Raw genomic sequence first — 21674 nt, forward strand, 5'->3', positions numbered from 1 at the left:
CTACATCAAAAGATATACGCATACATGGTTGTAATTATTACACAAAATATATGTTACTTATACATGTTTCCGACTCAATTATTTCCTTTTATACTCCAGATTGCTTTCCCATTTATGGAACCAACATTAATCTCCCATCAGCAGAGTCCCAGCAACCTTGGTATCATTTTTCCATTGCAGATACGTCCTGGGGAAGCACTCTCCTTGTCATCACTGACATCTGCTAAGTTTTCAGGAAAGAAATCCAGATGGGAATGAAGGAAATGCATTTTCAATGACATTTGGCACCCCATGTTATTGTAACATTTCAGCAAGTTTGTTACCAGTTGCTCATAGTTCTCTTCTTTTCTCTTTCCGAGTAATCCGTGTACCACAGCCTTGAAAGATTTCCATGCAGCCAGTTCAACATCATTCAGGTTTCTTTGAAATTCTTCATCTTTTAGGAGCTTTCTTATTTGAGGACCTATGAAAATTCCTTCCTTCAGCTTTGCATGAGATAAATTTGGAAATATTTTCAGTAAATATGCCAATCCTCTGCTTTCTTTATCCAGTGCCTTAGTGAAATTCTTAATCAGTCCAAGCTTGATGTGTAAAGGGGAAAGAAAAACCTTTTGTGGATCAACAAATGGAACTTACTTTATATTGATTTTGCCAGGAATATATTCACCTCTCTCTTGTCCCAGTGTTGTACGATGTAGTGTTTGGCTGTTGCACGACTATACCACAAACACTGGAAATAACAGTGTTTAGTGAAACCACCTTGCAACCCAGTAAGCAGTCCAATCACTTTGAGATCACCACAAATATTCCAACCATAGTCATTGTAACGAATAGCAGCAAGAATCTGGGACATACTATCGTAAGTTTCTTTCGGACCAACAGCATGAACAAGAGGAATTGATGGTAAAGTATTTCCATTATGAAGCAATACTGCTTTCAAACTTAGCTTTGACACATCAATGAACAAACACAGTGCATCAGGGGTATTTGTGATCAATGTTCAGTTCATGTATAAGACCAACGATGTCTTTGCAGACACACATGTTGTTTTCCATTGCAAAATATCTTGAAAACTCTTCATTTCGCTTACGGTATATTGTAATGTTTGTGCCTTTGGCAAGTAAGTTCCACTGTTGTAGTCTGGATCCGAGTAATTCAGTAACTCTTTGGGTAAGCCCAAGTCTCTGATCAAGTCGCTTAATTCTTCTTGTTCAATGTAGTGTGGGGCCTTTTTTTTTTTTCTGGCTCATAGTCCAAATCATGTGAAGTACATGGTTCCATGACAGCTGGTAAAACGGTTTCTTCTGTACCTTCATCACTACTTCCAATACCCCAAGATTTTGGTGGTGCAGTTACTGGCAGTTCTTTATCATGTGGCACTGGCCTAATTGCTGATGGGATATTTGGATATTTGATGCAGTGTCTGCTCTTTTTGAAAATACCTTTTATTTTTGTCATGCAGAAATAGCAGTTGTCAAAATGATTATTGGGCTTGTGGCACACCATTGGGATGGCAAAAGGTAATGCTCTCAGCGTGTCATATAACCACAGCCTTAAGTTCGTTGTACAAGTAATACAACAGATATGTGGAGCCCAATTTTTTTCTTGGTCACTGATCTTGCAGCCAAAGTACAGTAAACCCCCGCTATTCGCGGGGGTTACGTTCCTGAGAAATGCCGCGAATACCGAAAACGCGAATACTGAGTTATGGCTTCCATAGTAATAAAGGGGTTCCGTTCCAAAGTATGAAATATATAAGAAAAACTAGTCTAAAATTTTGTCTATGTATGTATTATATGTACCTTCATAATATGACTATGTACATAGACAGTACATAGTGAAATGCAAGCATTTGGGATCGAAATGAAAATAAAAAACAATTTAATATTAAATGTAATATTTATTAGAAATTTCAAACAAATCTTTCAAACCAGCGTCTTTGCTAGCTAAAAAACCTATCCCGCCAGTGCTATCACCAGTTTCGCTAAAGCGTTGATAAGGAGTTTTGCGTTTTCACGAATGATGAGTGAATTTAACGGAATTTTATTTTGAGTTCGGTCTTCTATCCACAGATTTAAAGCCTTTTCCATTTTTTCTAATTTAACATCACGAGTTACAGAGCAAATTTTTAAAGCAATTAGCGTGTTTTCACGGACACTACGGCGGATTTTTTCTTCCGATTTCTTGATTGATCGTACCGTTGACTCATTGATTTTATAATGTTTTGCCACTGAGGAGACACTTTCACCATTAGAAATTTTATCTAATAACTCAATTTTATTCGCTAATGTCATCACCTTCTTTGATATTTTCACATTTCTCTTGTTATTCGTAGTCATATTTTTGTAGGGGGTTAGAAAGAACTTGTTCGCAATAAAGTCACTTTCTTCCGCTAACACACTCGAAAAAGTCTGTTTTGCACTGCAAAACGGTAGATTTATCGCTTTTTTAAGCATATCAATTTATAAATTGATAAATTAATTCAATTTATAAGCATATAAATTAAAAGCAAACGACGAAACCTTCCATAACAAGCGCATAACACATATTGAACAAGGATTAGCGAGAAACATTCACGCTCGCGATTTTGCCACCCCTCTCCCCCCACCCACTGAGCGCTGTTTTGACCGGGAAAGATAATTTTAGCCACGCCCATGTTTTTTTATGGCGGAAAATATTCACGGCGCTTTAAAATTCACATTTTTTAGGTTTCATTTTATATTAAATCAGCGATCGCGAATACGCGAAACCGCGAATACAGATACCACGAATAACGGGGGTTTGCTGTACAATGAATATGCAACTTTTGTGACAGTGTATATTTTGTTCCTCTGAGTTTTTGGGGTTAAATGTCCACAAACACAGAAGTTGTCTGGGTGATTTTACACAAATTTACACAAATTCTGTGTAAAATTCTGTCTTCTCCATTTTAACAATGCATTAACCTAAAAACAGTAAAAGCAATTGTTAAATTTGAACAGAAGGTGAATTCTTGTAGCATAGTTTATCGTGCACTATATATTGAACAGTTGAATGGTGTAATAAAATTAATAAAAATACTGACCTGTCTGGAAAAGTGCATCAAAATCAAAATATACTATATTGCAAGAACAGTAATGATGTACTTGCTTAACTTTTAGCCCAATAAACAAAATCAACCAAAAGTTAATAAGTTTAAAAATTGTATTTCAAACAGCAATGATATCTTTGTACAGAATCCAGTTATCTATCTATATCTTAAAACTGAGATGTGATAGGAAATTTTTATGATTGATTTTAAATTCTATACATAAAACTTGACCAGAAACAACCATTGATTTGCTGGAGGTAAAAATCATGTTGGGTAGTGTAATAAAATAGCCCTAGGCTTTTGCATAGAAAAGTATGTGTAGAGGTAATGACATCTATGAAAAAGTAGCAATGTAGTGATCTAATATGCCATTTGTATACGATTTAGCCTGGAGTACATGGGTCGAAGGAGAAGGAGAAACTCACTTCCTCGTATAAATTATTTTTGATAATTATCAGTATTTCGAAATATTATTATTAAAATAAATGACTATGGATTTGTGGTTGAAAAAAAAAAGGAAATTTAAAATGAGAAGTAAGTACTTCTAGTACTGTAACTGTGGTCGACGAAAACAAACAATGTTTTATTGTCACACTTGCTCACACCTGCAGTTGTTCACCTCTGCAACCTTCTGCAACAACTGCAGCCTTTTGTTCCCGCAAAAATTTGAAGTGAAAAAACAGGAACCAAATAATAAAAGACCAAAATGAAAGTATGATGACAATTATTTGAATTTCGGCTTTACATGTGTTGGAAATAAGAATGCCTCTGATGCACAGTGTGTCGTATGTAATAAAATATTAGCAAACAGTTCTTTGGCTCTCACTAAACTTGTGTTTCATAAACATTCTAAATATATTGTGAGATGAAAAGTGTTCCGTGACTAAAAAAGTTTGGGAAACGCTGGCCTAGATAATGAGTTTACTTTATACAGTAAACTTCCATTATAACAAACTTCATAGGTGAACATTAATAATTTTGTTGTATTGAAACTTCATTCTAATGGAATTACTCAAACTTATTTTAAAAAAAGAATGATTTATTCAAATAAGTTTCTGCTGCACTTAATTTCCATTCTATTTGAACTAAATAATGACTTTAAAACAAATAACAAATAAATAAAATTACGGCATACATAGCACAAAAGTAAAAATCTCAGGGCAAAGATTATCAGCAGAGATCATTTTGAAAGCATATAACTGCTAACGGTATATTGTAATTTGTTTTAATTTGATTAAATTGGCCATTCAATTAAAATACAAGATAGTGCTATGACAGCTTGCTTCAGGCATAACTGGTCACTGATCAGATGGCAGGTGATCTTAACTAACAACACGCAGAGAAAACAGTTGTAAAGTAGCTGTTTTATGTGAGCTGCCATGCAGTATATGAAATTAGAGTTTCAAAGGTGTAACATAACTAAAGACATCTCTTTTGTCTCTAAAGAACACCTGCTACCTGATGAGGACCAGTTGGCATCTTATCTTTTAAACAAATGGCTAACAATATTTTTTGGAGAGGTAATGTTTCAAAATAGTGGAATATCAGAGCAACTTGTTGCAAAGACAAGTATTTTGGCTGTGAGAATTAAGGCCACTGCATTATCTACAGGCGTTTCAGAATTAAAGCATGTTTGTATTCACTGTAATTAATTTATAGCAACTGTTTGTTGTAACTGGTGAGCAAAATTTCAAATCTAATAATTAATAATAGAAAACCCAAAAGAGCTTCTTTTAATTTTAATTTCAGCTTCTTTGCTTAATAGAAGCTTGAAGTGGTGAAACCCATGAAAAGTCTTAGACTAAACATGAGTTTCACCATTGAAAAACCTCTACACAGCAAAGCACCAACAATCCCCCTGTCTCTTCAATTATGAAATATGACTGATGTCTCTTGAAGTTATGAGCATGAAGGTAAGATCCAGTCTTCCTTGTATTCAAGAGTACAGCTCGAAAATGGTTTTCACAGGCTTGCCACTAAACAGTCTACTGAAAGGAAATTTAGGGTAACTCCAGAGGAGGCACCCAGATTAGCTAGTGTACAATTTTTCCCACTACCAGCTTGTGACTAGGGAGAGTTCGTGTATGCAGGAGGAGTCAAGGTCACATTGTGTTGAGGCTCTGGATATATTCTTGCCATGTGGACACTATATCCAAAAATATCATTACTTCGTACAACATGTCACCACCAACTAGTTTTACTTTATTAGCATTAGTAAAGGCACATGATGCAAGAAAGCAAGCTTATGCAGCATCAGCCAAAAAAAAAAAAAAAAAACACTTCCATTTCACCCCTTCGTTCGTTCCAAATACTTGTCCAGCACAGTCCTCCCACAACAAAGGATGGAAGTTTGTTCCACCAACCAATTACCCGCTGGCTAAAGGCAAACTTCTGCACATCTATCCTACATCTGTCTTTCCTCAATTTCAATTTATGCCTCTCAGGCGATTATTCTGAGCAAGAGGTAGGAATCCCATCAGCATTGAGCATGCTCAAACCATTCAAGGCTTTATACACCTCAATCAGATCACCTCGCAGTTGCCTAGTCTCCAGACACTGTAATTTGAAAAGTTTAAGCCTTTCTTTGTAAAAGCAACCCTTTGTAAAACCACTATAGTTGTAAAAGCAACTATAGTGGTACACGTGATACGGAAGTTGTATAAAGGGAACTCGTAGAAAACACTAGATACCGAAAAAAATATATATATAACATAACTGTTTTGGGATATAACTTAAGGATTTAATTTTTGTTTTGAATTTTATTGAATTAAATCGGAATCATGACTCTGACCAGAGCAGCAAAGCAAAAGGCTCAAGCTAATGGGAGTGCTGTGGTTCAGGGGAGAACTGAGGGGGGCAGTTGCCCTCTGAATCACAGTCTATTAAAATGCACTGTTTGCTTGATGTTTGCGGAGCAGTCGGGTACGGGACATGATACTGCCAAGGGGGATGTCTTTGTGTGTGCACGATGTAAGGAGTGCAAGGAAATCAGGCGACAACTCAGCGTTGTTATGGGCCTTTATGAGAGCTTGAAGGACAGGGTGGATGCCCTCGAAGGAAATAAATTGAGGGACCCATCAAGCTCTCAGCTGCACACATCAACGCCAGAGCTTGCACTTGGTCATCAGGCAACACAGAAGCAGCCCCCTAGGCAGAATGCGCTGGTCCCACAGGAACTAGTAGTTGTTGGTGACCCTATTGTCAGGGAAACGGGGAACATACTTTGTAAAAAGGATAGGTGGAATAGGACCAGGGTATGTCTGCCAGGGGCAAAGGTTGATGACGTTGTAGAGTGGATATCATCTTTTAAGGGCACAAAAGGTGATATAGTTGTACACGTTGGCACTAATGATATTAAGAGTAGGAGACCGGCGGAATTACTTAGCAAGTACAGGTCACTGTTGAAAAAAAGCCGTGAATTAGGGTTGAACTTGAAAATGTCTGCAATTCTGCCCAGACACGATAGGAGGGAGTATATGATGAGAGCCTTGTCGATCAATTCGGCCCTGGAGGGATTGTGCAAGGCTCAAGGGGTAGAATTTTTTTCAGCCTGGACTGTACTTTTTAACAGGAGAGATTGCTTCTACAGGGATGGGATACACTTAAATAGAAAGGGTGCAAGAATTTTTGCTGATGCTGTCGAGGCAGTGTTAGGTGGGTCGGAAAACTGCTAGTTGGGGGGGGATACAAGGACTAATAGATTAACAATAGCCAGTGGCAGAGGTGGAAGTGATTCTTGCACTGCTTCTATTGAAATGAGCAGAAGTCTGAAAAACAAGATGCAGGATATTTCAGAGACTGCTGGTAGTCATTGCGGTACAAGTAAACACATGGGTTGTGTTAGGGTAGCTAAGAACAGAAACAGGTGCATGTATACCTGCGTGTACACCAATGCTAGGAGTTTGGTAAATAAATTTGATGAATTTGAGGTATTGCTCAAAACATCAAAGGCAGATATTGTTGGGATATCAGAGACGTGGTGTCACACAGATATAAGTAATGCGGAACTGGAATTTGGGGAACACAATGTGTATAGAAAGGATAGACAGGACAGGAGGGGAGGAGGGGTTATGCTATTAATTAAGAAACACAAAGTCCAAGGAAGTGAAGCCAGTCGACATCGATGGACAGGGCAGTGTCGAGTCAGTTTGGTGTGATATAAGCATAGGGAAATTAAAATTGAGAGTAGGAGTGTGCTATAGGCCTAATGACTCTGATGAGTATAATAAGATATTGTACAGGGAAATAGAGTGGGCCAGTAAATCAGAGAGTCTTATAATGGGGGACTTTAATTTCCCAGATATTGACTGGAATTTGTGGGTTGGTCACTCGCACACTAGCAAGGCTTTTGGGGATTTATTGGATGATTGTTTTCTACATCAGCATGTTCGTGAGGCAACAAGAGGGAGCAATACTCTTGATCTGATTATCAGTAGTGATTCTTCATGCATTAAGAACCTGCAGATAAATGAACCACTAGGTGGCAGTGATCACAGTGTGTTGAAGTGGGATTTACTCAAGGAGGTAACTACCGTCAGAGGTAAAGGGAAGGGTTTTTGTTTTCGTAAAGGCGACTATGATGGTCTGAGACAGTATTTAAATTCTATACAGTGGGACCAACTGATGATGTTACCAACAGCAAACTCAAAATGGGAAGCATTCAAGGAACTAATCTTGGAGGCTACCAGGCTTTACATACCAACTAAGAAATATTGTTCAAGGTTTAGGCCTAAATGGTTGTCAGATGAACTAATGAGACATCTGGCAGAGAAGAAAAATGCATGGGATACATACAAATTAATGGGTGACATGGAAGCCTATGATAGATATAAGTTGGTCTGTAACCAAGTCACAAAGGAGATTAGGCAGGCAAAGGCAGACTACGAAAAATCCTTGGCAAAGGATGCAAAGAAAAACAGAAAAGAGTTCTTTACATACTTGAACTCGAAAAGGAAAGGGATGAATCAGATTGGTCCACTGGATATTGATGGTTCAACAGTTGAGGATCCTGCTCAGGTGGCTAACAATCTAAACGAGTATTTTGCATCTACATTCACGCATGAGGAGTTATTCAGGAAGGAGAATCATGTAGGTAAAGTAAACATTGGCAGTGAGCTGGATGATTTTGTAATAACTGAGAGGAAAGTGGAGGAGAGATTGTTGAGGATAAACATAAAAAAGGCACCTGGGGTGGATGGGATCTATCCAGTTATATTAAAGGAGGCAGCAAAGGAAGTATGCAAACCCCTAGCCATAATTATCAGAGCTTCTTTGGACTCAGGGGAGGTACCCATAGACTGGAGATATGCAAATGTAACCCCAATTCACAAAGGAGGATCAAAGGCTGACACAAGTAATTATAGACCTGTTAGTTTAACTTCTGTTCCAGGTAAATTAATGGAGGCACTGGTTAAAGAAGCACTGCAGGATCATCTAGACAAGAATTCAGTTATAGCTCAGATGCAGCATGGTTTTGTTAAGGGCAGGTCTTGCCTGACCAATTTGATTGGATACTATGATGTAGTCACAAAAGAACTGGATGCAGGGAATAACTTTGATATTATATATTTGGATCTTAGAAAGGCTTTTGATACTGTTGCACATGGAAGACTGCTGCACAAATTGGAGCAGTGTGGCATTGGAGGCAAATTGCTGCTATGGATAAGGGGATGGTTGAGTGGCAGAAGACAGAGAGTGGTAATCAATGGACACTGCTCAACGTGGACTAATGTTATTAGTGGAGTTCCTCAGGGTTCAGTGTTGGGTCCGTTGTTGTTTTCGGTGTTTATGAATGATATTGATGATGGGATATCAAGTTTAATGTCCAAGTTTGCAGATGATACAAAGGTTGGCAGGGTCGTTAAGGACAATACTGACGCTATGCTGCTGCAACAGGATCTGGAAAGGTTGAACAGATGGGCTGAGAGGTGGCAAATGAGGTTTAACATCGACAAATGTAAAGTGCTGCATATGGGAAACAGTAACCCCAGAGCAACGAATCAACTCTGCGGTACTACACTGACAGTGGTGGAGAATGAAAAGGACCTGAGGGTAATTGTGCAGGCAGATATGAAGTTCTCTGAGCAGTGCAGACGAGCTGCAAGAGTAGCTCATGGTGTCTTGTCAATGATATACAGGAATTTTTCTAGCAGGGATAAGGAGGTGATTATTCCCTTGTATAAGGCAATGGTAAGGCCACATCTTGAGTACTGTATACAGGTCTGGAGGCCTCATTTCAAGAAGGATGTAGAGCTGCTGGAACGGGTACAGAGAAGGGCAACAAGATTAGTAAATGGAACAAAGGGTTGCTCTTACGAAGAAAGGCTTAAGTTTTGCAAATTACAGAGTTTGGAGACTAGGCACCGGCGAGGTGATCTGATAGAGGTGTATAAGGCTTTGAATGGTTTGAGCATGCTCAATGCCAATGGGATCCTTCATCTTTCTCAGAATAATCACCTCAGAGGGCATAAATTCAAATTGAGGAAGGATGGATGTCGGATAGATGTGCGGAAATTTGCCTTTGGCCAGCGGGTGGTTGGTTGGTGGAACCGACTTCCATCACTTGTTGTTGAAGTTGATAGCCTAAACAAATTTAAAGCTCAACTGGACAGGTATTTCGAACAAACGGAGGGGTGAAATGGGAGTGGGGTTTTTTTTTTTTTTTTTTTTTTTTTGGCTGATGCTGAATAAGCTTGCTTTCTTGCATCATATGCCTCTGCTAATGCTAATGCTTTGTTCCATTCACTAATCTTGTTGCCCTTCTCTATACTCGTTCATCCTCTACTTCTCTACATCCTTCTGAAAATGAGGCCTCCAGACTTGTATACAGTACACAAGGTGTGGCCTGACCATTGCCTTATACAAAGGGATAATCACCTCCTTATCTCTACTAGAAAAATTCCTGTATAACATTTACAAGACACCATGAGCTACTCTTGCAGACTGTCTGCACTGTTCAGAAAACTTCATATCTGCCTGCACAATTACACCCAGGTCCTTTTCGTTCTCTACCACTGTCAGTATAGTACCACAGAGTTGATACGTTACTCTGGGGTTACTGCTTCCCATATGTCAACATTAAATTAAATATTAAATTACATTTGTCAATATTAAACTTCATTTTCCACCTCTCAGCCAATCTGCTCAACTTTTCTAGATCCTGTTGCAGCAGCATACTGTCATTAGTGTCCTTAACTTAACAACCCTGCCAATCTTTGTATTGTCTGCAAACTTGGACATTAAGCTTGATATACCATCATCAATATCATTTATAAATACAGAAAACAACAATGGACCCAACACGGAACCCTGGGAGATTACACTAATAGCATTAGTTCGTGATGAGCAGTGTTCATTGATTACCACTCTGTCCATAGCAGCAATATGCCTCCAATGCCACACTGCTCCAATTTGTTCAGCAGTCTTCCATGTGCAACAGTAACAAAAGCCTTTTTAAGATCCAAATATATGATATCAAAGTTATTCCCTGCATCCAGTTCCTTTGTGACCACATCATAGTATCCAATCAAATTTGTCAGGCAAGAACTTTCCCTTAACAAAACCAAACCATGCTGTGTCCGAGCTATAACTAAAGTCTTGTCTAGATGATCCTGCAGTGCTTCTTTTACCAATGTCTCCATTAATTTTCCTGGAACAGAAGTTAACAGGTCTATAATTACTTGTGTTTGCCTTTGATCCTCCTTTGTGAATTGGAGTCACATTGGTACATCTCCAGTCCATGGGTACCTTCCCTGAGTCCAAAGAAGCTCTCATAATTATGGCTAAGGGTTTGCTTACTTCCTTTGCTGCCTCCTTTAATGTAACCTGGGATGGATAGATCCCATCCATCCCAGGTGCCTTTTTTATGTTTATCTTCAACAATTTCTCCTCCACTTTCCTCTCAATTATTACAAAATCATCTAGCTCACTGCCAGATTTCAATTCACCTCCCTAAATAAATCCTCACGTGTGAATGTACATGCAAAATACTCATTTAGTTTGTCAGCCACCTGAGCGGGATCATCAACAGTTGAACCATCAATATCCAGTGGACCAATCTGATTCATCCCTTTCCTTCTAGAGTTTACATAGGTAAAGAACTCTTTGCTGTTTTTCTTTGCATCCTTTGCCAAAGATCAAAGATTATGATTTATGTACTGAATGCATCATGAATAGTCAAACTAATGGTACAAACTTATCTGTGGAAAGATCTAACCCCCCCCCCCCCAAAACTTCCTCATTCATTTCACAAATATATGTGGTCTCAATTCCAATATCAATGATATCCATTACTACCTTCAGTCTGCCAAAGCTTCCACTTATTTTTTTTCCTAGAAGAATTCCAATTATTGGTTGCTTCAATTACTGCTAATCTCCATTGTCTTTATTATTCACATTATGATTCCTTTTGCTGCGAAGGTGGTACTTGTGCATATGTATATCTGATAATCCCTGTCAAATACTTACTAATTTGGAATTTCCTCTTTTCAATCTTTTCTGGTTTAAAATCTCTTTGCCCTGCTCTTTCAAATTCATCTGTTGCCTCTATCATTCTTCCAATTGCTCTAATTGCTTGGAAATCTTTGACTTCCTTTCTTCAAAAACTCTACATTCTCCGGTGCAACTTTCCTAACAGTGATGTCATTTTCCTTAGAGATTTTAATGTTTGTAGCTCAGCTCCAAATGGCTTCAGTTTCTTAATCACAAGGACCCAGCTAGTTGAGATGCTAAAACCTTTGCCATTATAAGGAACTCTTGTAGAATTGTTCATTTGCCTACCAGAATAGCAGAAATCCTAACCACACCCCCTACACCCTTGAATCTTTTTCTTACAAACAACCCTTCAAAGTACAGTCCAGGTGAATGGTCTTTTCTCCAAGTGAGCCTTTCTCACATGCCAGTTCTTAGCTTCATGCTGTTTGGCATTACAATGCCAAATAGGATTATCTGCAAGATTTCTATTCTTCTTTTCCATAGTTGAATTACTGTTTTAAATCTTCTGATGTCAATGTTTTGCTCAGATTGTGTCAGTGAAATTATTCTCATAGGAATGAAATCCTTTATTTCGTACTCCACCTTAAAATTCTGTCTTTATCTAAACCTTTGGTTTTTTTCCCAATAAAGGTACTAAGGCTGCTTAAAAAATGTTGCATATCACAATTGGCCAGCATTTAAATCTCCATATTCAATTTTGGCCTACACTACAGTTCACAACAATTGTAAAGCAGTTATTAATCAATCTAAATCAGATTTTGAACAGGCTAAAAGTAGAAAACTTCCTTCCTTCCTGTCCAAATGATAGTCAAGCAATCTGGTCTTTGCTAATGCTATTGGCTGTGACTTTTGTCCATCCATAATCCCACTTCTCTTAAAGCAATGGTTCTGTTGCCTCCTCAGTGAAAGATTAAGCTGACTTCTAACATCCTACTTTTCTTCTTACTCTTGTACTGACAATCTTACTGCCTCTTACCATTTCCAGTATCTCCATTTAATGCCTCCTCTGCTGTTATATCAAAAGGATGTCAAAAGAAACTTAAGGATCTTAATAATAAGGATGTTCCTCATGACATTTCTCCACTTGTTCTCAAAATCTGTGCTTCTGAGCTCTCGCTCGCACGCTCTCTCTCTCTCTCTCTCTCTCTCTCTTGTTCTCACCTTTTTACACTTGTATATCTAGTCAGTTTCTAAGAAGTGTGACAAATCCCTCCAAACCAATTATCGTCCCATTGCACTGACCTCTACTCTTTCTAAAGTAATGGAGAAATCCAATAACTGGCAACTCCTAAACTATTTCAAAACTTCAACCTGATCCATTATCATCACCCATATGGATCCCATCGGTGTCAATCCACTGGTGATATATTGGCTTCTGTTACCAACACATGAACAAATTCTATGGAAATGTATGGTGAATCTCAAGCAATTTCTTTTGACATTTCTAAGGCTTTTGACCATGTGTGGCATAAAGGTCTTCTAAATAAGCTCCCATCTTATGGACTGCACACTGTTTTTTGTAACTAGGTATCCAGTTTTCTCTCCAACTGTTCTTTGTATGTAACTGTAGATGGGTCTTAGTCTTCTAACTTCTCCACTAATACTAGTGTTCCCTGAGATTCAGTTCTTTCTCCCACTCTCTTCCTCTTGTATATTAATGAACTCCTTCCACTGACTTGAAATCCTATCCATAGTTTTGCTGATGATAGCATATTGCATTCCAGTATGAGAAACCGTGACCTGCACAAATGGCTTGATCTTCTTGAATATCCACCACCAATTCCTTAAATGCTGATCTCCAAGTAATTCTTCAATTGGGCAAAGATAACTTAGTTAATTTCAATCCTTCTAAAATTCACTCCTCTCTTATATCTCACAAAAACAAAAAAAAGTCTAAAACTGATAATCAGATTTCTAGACAAGATCATGGACTACTAATCTCTCTTGGGATAAGCACATCACAAATACTGCTTTCTCTGAATCTAAAAAACTAAGTTTTCCTTTTTTCTCTTGCCATTACTTATCCTCTAAACCCACCACTCACTCTGTACAAATCTCAAATCCACCTTTACCAAGGAGTATTGTTCTCACATCTGGTGCCCCGAAACATTTCTCAGGCTTTTAGATTCCATTCAAAAGAGGGCAGTCAAGTTAATTAATGACCTGTCAATAATCACAAAGTTGCTCCACTGCCTCACAGATGTTCTGTTTCCACTGAACTATATGACTTTTCTATAGATACTTCCATGGGCGCTGTTCTTCTGAATTGGCATCTCTAATTCCCCCGCTCTCTTCCAAACCAGTCTGAATGTGCCAAAACAAGTCAGCATAACATGTGTTTCCCATAAATTACAAAATACAGAAATTCAAGTCTAGTGTCAAAAAATAGTTTCAGTCTTCTCAAGTTTCAGCCCAAGCACAGTACTTAGTGCTATAAGGCTCTAATACCTTTCATGTTTGGGATTTTATAAAAAAAAAATATATATATATATATATATATATATTAAAACTTTTAGAGTTGAATTATCAGTGGTCTGTGAAATTATATCACAGCACAAATAGAATTTGAATAAACAAATATATTTGAATAGAATATACAAACTTTGGGAAGCTACAGCAAAATTTTTCAATGCAATCAAAATACTGTATACAACTGCAGAAAATCAGTATTAACATTACTGAATTTAATATCAGCTCTTCTACTGTGTATGACATTAAAAAGCAAAAAGAACATATGGAATAACTGCAATTTGTTAAACTGTTAATTTTCTCTCTGTACTTTACAGTTATGTAATGCATTTTATTACATTTGCAAATAGCTAGTAAATTATATAATAGCTCAATAAACTCTCAGATAATGAATACTCTTAAAATATCAAAATGAAATCTATTAAAGATTACTGTCACATTAGGCCACTTGGTAGGGAGATGTCACAATTACTCACATGTGAGTAACAGTGAAAAGATCAAGTGTGAAAATCTGTACCAATCTGCAATTTCTTGTTACAACAAACAGGTGAAGAGTTTTTAAGAAGGTTTTAACCTGTTATAAAACATGTCATCACAATTCTAATATAAAATACCAGTCAATGGAATGGATCAAACATGACACAATAAAGAAGAAACCAAGTATTTCCAAGTCTTCCAAAAAAAAAAAAATAAAATAAATAAATACTAGCTAGGTTACTGTCATTTGAGATTGATACAAGGTAATTTTTGCTGATTTCCTTTCGAAATCAAAGGAAGATATTTGATCCTTAACAAAACTTCACAGAGCCACGAAAACTGGGATCCTTGATGGTGGAGCATATAATAAATTTGCATCAGGATGATGTAGGAAAACACACATACAGCAGAGAAATCTAAAGGAGGAACCGTAAGAACAAAGTGTAAGGAAGAACAAATATTAGTATCAGTAATGGCATATGATACAAGGAAGCCTAAGGATTATGCTGCACCAGACAAAAAAAAAAAAAAAAAAAAAAAGAGTGAAAGAGTAGATTTAGATTTAGATAAAAGAGTAAAATGATAACAAAAAAAGAAAGGAAGAATAAAGAGTTAAATAATAATAAAAGAAAGAGTAAACTAATAATAATAAAAAAATTTAATTAAAATAAATAATAAAATAAAAGGAAATAGACAACCTATGCATTTCCCTCCTCCAACAGGTAACTATACAGCTGACCTCTGAACTTCCCCAAACTGTAAGCCTCTACCATCCATGTAACTTATTCCAGTAATTTATAACTTGCTGGCTAAAATAAAACTTCCTGCAATCCAGTCTAAGCATCTCCCCAAATAACTTTCTTTCCTCATATGGACGCCCTTTTGCGGACCTCACCAGGCGAGTTACCCGTCTTTGGACCCCCATCAAGAAGATTAATGTCTTTTATTAGGTGAGGTCTTCCTACCTGAACACAGTATTTCAAGTGTGGTCTTACAATAGCCTTGTATAATGGGATTATGATATCCTTACTTCTTCTAGCAAATGTTCAATAAATCATTGATAAGACACCATAGGCCTTCCTTGCAACTTGTCTACAATGCTCAGAGAACTTCACGTCTGAAATCCCTTTCTTCCACTACTGACATTAGTTCAACTACACCAAGTGTATAAGTTATTTTCGGGTTACTGTTCCCCAAGTGTAATACTTTACACTTTGCTGGATAAAAGCATAGCTGCTATTTTTCTGACAATCCCTGAAATCTATCTAGGTCAATCTGCTTGGCGGTGATCATTAACTTCTCTACCAATTGCTACATCATCTGCAAATTTAGACAACACGCCCTCTATCCCTTCATCGATATCATTTAAGAAAATCAAAAACAACAGTGGTCACAATACTGATCCTTGGGGGACCACACTTCTTATGTCAAGCCAATCTGAGGAATAGCCATTTATCACAACCCTCTGCCTCCTGCCCTGAAGCCATCCATGCTTCTATCCATCTAAGGGTTTTCCAACCTGTGATTCCAACCTATTCCAGCTTATAAAGTAACTGCTCATTTGGGATTGAGTCAAATGCTTTGCTGAAATCCAAATAAACAATTTCGAAATTGTTCCCTAAATCCAGTTCATGAGTGACCCTGTCAAAACAGCTAAACAGATTAGTTAAACATGATTTTCCTTTTACAGAACCATGCTGAGTATCCTTCAGAATTCCATTTCTATCTAAATGATCATGAATTCCATCCTTGATCATGATTTTCCCTACTATCTTAACTATCTTAAACTGCACCGGTCGGAAATTTCCCACTTCACTCTTAGAACCACCCTTATGAACTGGAGATACATTCGCACTTTTCCAATACAACAGAATCTCTCCTGAGTCCAGTGATGATCACATAATTAGCCTCAATGGTTCAATGCATTCACTTGCCACCGCCCTTAAAATTATAGGGTATATGCCATCAACCCCAGCAGCCTTACTCGCCTGTAGGCTTGAAAGCTTTTTTCATTAAATAATCACATGAAATTTTAATATCATTAATTATTTCTCAACTGCACTTCCATAATTTCTCAGTGACGTAAACAGGTTTTCTTCTGTAAATATCGATGCAAAGTAACAGTTCATTTGCAAAATCAGCTGGGATATCTAATACTATCCACATCCATTACATAAAGGTTGACCTGGTTTGTCCTCTTCTTTTCATTTATATATGTGAAGTATTCCTTATCCCTATTCTTTGCTCTCTTTACGAGCAATTTTCTCATAATCTGCCTTTGCCAGCCTAATCTTTTCTGTGGCACTATTACAGATCAAGGTTTTAGTAAAGGTAAGTGCCCATCTAGATTATAGTCCAGAGACCTTGCTTTTTTAGATTTCTCTTTGAAGCAAATAAATAAATTTCCTATTTATACTCTGGTATGACCACATAAGGTTAGAAGAGTTCCCAAAATAGAAATAATACAATAACATCACTATATTTAGTAGGCACATGGGCTTGGACCATGGTCATTCAAATGTATGTACCTCTGTACCTTTATGTTTGACTGCTTGGCCACAGTGGCCATTGTTTGGTAGATTACAGTTTAATCTACATGGTAAGCCTTTACAACAGATGAACTAATTTCTGAAGTTATGAGTTGGTTTAAAACTCAGAAAATTTTACTGGCATTCTGTCACTCTCTCTAGATGTGCTGGCAAAATGTGTTAACTGTGGGGGAGGCTAAATTAAGGTATGATTACTTAATGTTTATTCTTATTATATTTCAGAACTTCAATTTTCAGATTTTCAATTGAAATAAATTTTTTTTAATAACAAACTGTTATTTATTGACTGATGTGCGCGCGCGTGTGTGTGTGTGCGCGCATTTGGCAGTGAATGCACACCAAAACACCTGCTTGAGGGTTAAGAATTCCTCCAATCTTTTGACAGTACTGTAAATCAGACACCTCCAAATTTCATAAACAAACCAGTTTTGAACCTACATGCACAACTTTAAATCACAATACACAGATCATATATTGAAGAATGTATCAGCATGGGAGTGAAATAGATTAGTTAATACCTCAATCATTGTGTTTAATATCAATCTAAATAACTTAAGAAATTTTTAAATTCAACTAATATGCCAGCTATCTAATTCTGTGGCTTGAAAAATAGTTAAGCTTACCTCAATATGGCCATTTGCTGCAGCATCATGAAGTGGACTATCCCCACCAAATCCTTGAGAATTAACATCTGCTCCAAATTTAATCAAAAGCTCTGCAACCTGAAACCACCCATGGTTGCAGGCCTCATGTAGAGGCATCCATCCTGGAAATGAAATAATATATACAGAAACAAATGTTCCTACACAGACATGTATGGGGGGGTTCTCTGTTTCTTTAGTAGCATTTTAAAATAACTTTCTTAAAATATAATTTAGTTTAGTATTCAAAATTATAAAACCTATAAATTCTATTATATATTATCTTATTGATTATTCAATCTCAAAATTTATTTCGCCATAGTGCATATTGATCATCACAGAAACACAGAACCCCTTATCACTGTTTTACTTTTAATTTGGGTAGATGATGCCAGACGAAGTAATCCGAATTATGGGTACGATGAGCTATGTTATATTTTCCTTTTGTATATATAATATGCATTTACAGGTATATATTGTAATGATTATCATACTATAACCTTCTTCACAATATATTAATACAATATACAGGCAGTTTCCCCCCCCCCAAAGTATCAACAAAATCGAAAATATGAACATTAATTGCAAAAAAATGAATGTTAAACATTCATAAATACTGCATTTCAAACCACACGTGTAACTATACAATACAGTGTACCCCCCTTTTTGATATTAATCCGTTACCATTGTATCGCGAAAATATTGTAATGTGAACCCAATAACACATTGCTTTTTGATAATTCATTCCACGACCTCAGAAGTTCAAATTTTCGCTATATAACTCCCTAAAAGGTCGTTTTTATAGTGTATTAGTTACCAATTCAAATCATTAAATGCACTACACTTTCATTGTTATCATATGTTACAAGAACCAATTTTGAACGGCTTTGTGGTATTTTTTTAAAGCATATTTCTGGAAGTCACGACCATCAAACAATAAAAACAATTTGCACTTTCTGGTTTATTGGATTTTTCCTGTTACTGCAAGCAATTATAAACGTGTAATAAACTCAATGCTAATGCATTTGTAAAAATACTGATAGCTGAAATTGTGTGGGTTTTTACGTTATTATGGTCAAATGTGTTTGCCCTTTACTGAAATCTTCAATCGTATAAAAAACATAAATAAATTTCAGAATCTTCTGTTCATTCTTTTTTTTTTTTTTTTGCTTCATAAACTTGTTACTCTGCACAAATCGTGTTAGTTGCAATTTGTGCATTCTGTTAAAAAATGCTTATGCATTGCTATTGAAATTTATAAAGAAAAGAGAAGATTATCTTGGAAACTAATGCCTCTTGAAGCATTTCTGAAGACGACGACGACTCCTTGTGCAACAAACCAACGAGTGCCGAGCCAATAATTGAGCGTGCATTTAGCTGATGATGAAGAATAAACATTCTTTAACATTTGTAAGTCATAAATAATTTTTCTATTATTATAATTTGCTTGATTTTACAGGTTACGTTTTCATTTCTTTGGATTCAATTATTGTTTAAACAAACTAATTAGCTAACTAATTTCATTGTTGATAACATAACTCCTATTTTTAACATTGTCTATGGGAAATAAATTCCTGCTTTACGAGTTTTCGCTTTACGAGCATGCACTAAGAACAAATTAACTCAAAGTCGAGAACTACCTGTATATAAATATATATATTCTTGAACACTACTTTTAAGTATGTTCTATTTTTATTAAATTTTCAGTTGTGATAATGCTGCAGTTATGTGGTGTTAATGCTATTGTAGGATTAAACAATTAAACGCGCATTGATATATTAGGTCAAAGTTCCGAATGATTTTTGTTTTGTGAGTGGTAGTTGAAATTTTTATTATTTTGGGTGGGAGGCATTATCAGTAATTAAGGCCTAACTAACTGGCTAGCCATTGTTGTTCTAGCAGTTGTTGATTTGCCTATAGTTCTATGTTAACAATTAACATGAAATCAAGTTAACAAATATATAAATAGATCGTATGTATAGCTTAGCTTAATTTTCAGCAGTCACCTCATAGTAATCCGCTTAGCTGGTGAAGAGTTTTACCACACAATGGGTATACATAGTGGTTATAGGATTCTAATTCAGCAAGTACAGAACTAACACAACACGTCCAATCTCAAAATCACAACCCACTCATCGATTCAGCCATCACAGTAGTTAAATTAAATTCTAGCTACAAAATTCTTGAAAACAAAGCCCTCGTTATCGAATGGTTTAAGCACCATACATCACTCAACGAGTTAAACAAAAAGATTCCCGCCAATTTCTCCCCCATTTGGAATTTAGCATGTATTAAGTTTCCACGTGCACTGAAATGCATTTCGGGAACCCAACCCGTATATAACACAAGCGCGTTCCCCCCCCACTATAGCTAACTGAAGACGAGGAATCTCGAAAGTCGCTAGTGCGCGACTATTAGCTTCTATTTTTCTTCATCTAATTTAATTTAATTTAATTTAATTAGGCAACCATAGAATGGAAGGTGCACTTTCCTTTCTTAAAAAAATTTTTATAGCCCATAATCCCTGTAATTTATTAGAATCCTATAACCACTATGTATGTGGTAAAACTCTCCACCAGTTAAGTGGATTACTATGAGGTGAGTGCTGAAAATTAAGCTAAGCTATACATATGATCTAGTTATTACAATACAGCACATAAGGACTCCTTAAAAAATCAAGAGTCAAATATATAAATGTAAAGTTTGAAAAGATTAGAGGTTTAAATTTAGAAGAGAAAGGAAATAAAGGAAATTATTAAAGATTAAGTCAAGAAAAATTAGGAAAATAGCTGGGGAAAGAATTAGGAAGGTAACATTCCTTCACATGGCTGTCTCTCTGCTACTTCCTCGGGTGCTTTGAGCAGACAGATAGCTAGCTATACTAAAAGCATGTCTCATGCATACTCATTTCTGTAGTCTCAATAACAGTTTTGATTAGTAAATACTCATGTTTAGTTATGGATGTCCTAATGCTAAGGCATATAAAAATTTTAATAGTTAATTTATTAATTTAGTTTTAAATTTTTGGATTATAATTAGCTGCAAACTGGGATTGGGACCTAAAGCCCAATGGGTATACATCTGAGTAAATATAAAAAGTATACCTGCGAACACTATAGCTGGTGGTTGATACGAGAAAGCACGTGTAATCTGCCTGTGAGCCGCTTTATAGAAGGCTGGGGCACCATCTGGTCTGTTTTGTTGTTTAGTCTGTCGGTAATAATTATATATGCTTAAGGGATGGGTTAATTTGTTTGTTTGTTTGTGATTATGCAACCTGTATTAAATTTATAATTGATGGTTAAGAATTACGATGAATAACTATATGGATGTTTATGTTAATACATTTTAAGATTACACTTTTTTTTTTTTTAATTGATAAATCAAAATGGTAATGTTATCCACTGGACAAGGACTGGTATAACCTTTCTACAGCATAACAGCCTGTGTATGCCCAGTGCGATAACTATATACATATTTACATACCCCCCATCGGTGATTTTAACCTTGTGGTGTTTTGGACTTTATTATAAGCTGAAGGCAAGGTGTAGCGTATTTGTTTTAGTTGCCGTTTATATCACTTTGCTGTTAAATTTATAACATCCAGTGAAGTTAATGCTATAAAGCGCTGGGATTGGTATGGAGTTTAATGTAGCCAGGCTCAACATGAGAACTTCATGTTAATTGTTAACACAGAACTATAGGAGAATCAACAATGGCTATCCAGTTAGTTAGGCTTTAATTACCGGTAATGCCTCCCGCCCAAAATAATACAAATTTTCACTATCATTCGCAAAACAAAAATTAATCGGGACTTGGACCTAATATACATATCTATACAGTAGAGCATTAGTTATCCAGAATAACTGATGTCACACCTCTTCCGGATAGCCAAAATTTCCAAATAATTTTTTCAGTAAGATTATATAAATTTAATTTTACCTAATGATTAAATTAAATAATTAAGATTAATTA

General features: G+C 36.4%; 1 protein-coding gene across 1 annotated transcript in view; it reads right to left on the bottom strand.

The window, feature by feature from the left end:
- LOC150082811 (uncharacterized) overlaps positions 1 to 21674 on the bottom strand; it is a 204515-nt gene that overhangs the window by 161748 nt on the left and 21093 nt on the right. The window contains exon 2 of the mRNA XM_090378290.1: positions 17682 to 17824. Within this exon, the coding sequence (XP_090234416.1) occupies positions 17682 to 17824 (143 nt within the window). The remainder of the gene's footprint in view (positions 1 to 17681; positions 17825 to 21674) is intronic.

This window comes from Mastigoproctus giganteus, chromosome 7 (genome assembly GCF_048544385.1).
Source record: "Mastigoproctus giganteus isolate SK-2022 chromosome 7, ASM4854438v1, whole genome shotgun sequence".
Taxonomy (NCBI): domain Eukaryota; kingdom Metazoa; phylum Arthropoda; class Arachnida; order Uropygi; family Thelyphonidae; genus Mastigoproctus; species Mastigoproctus giganteus.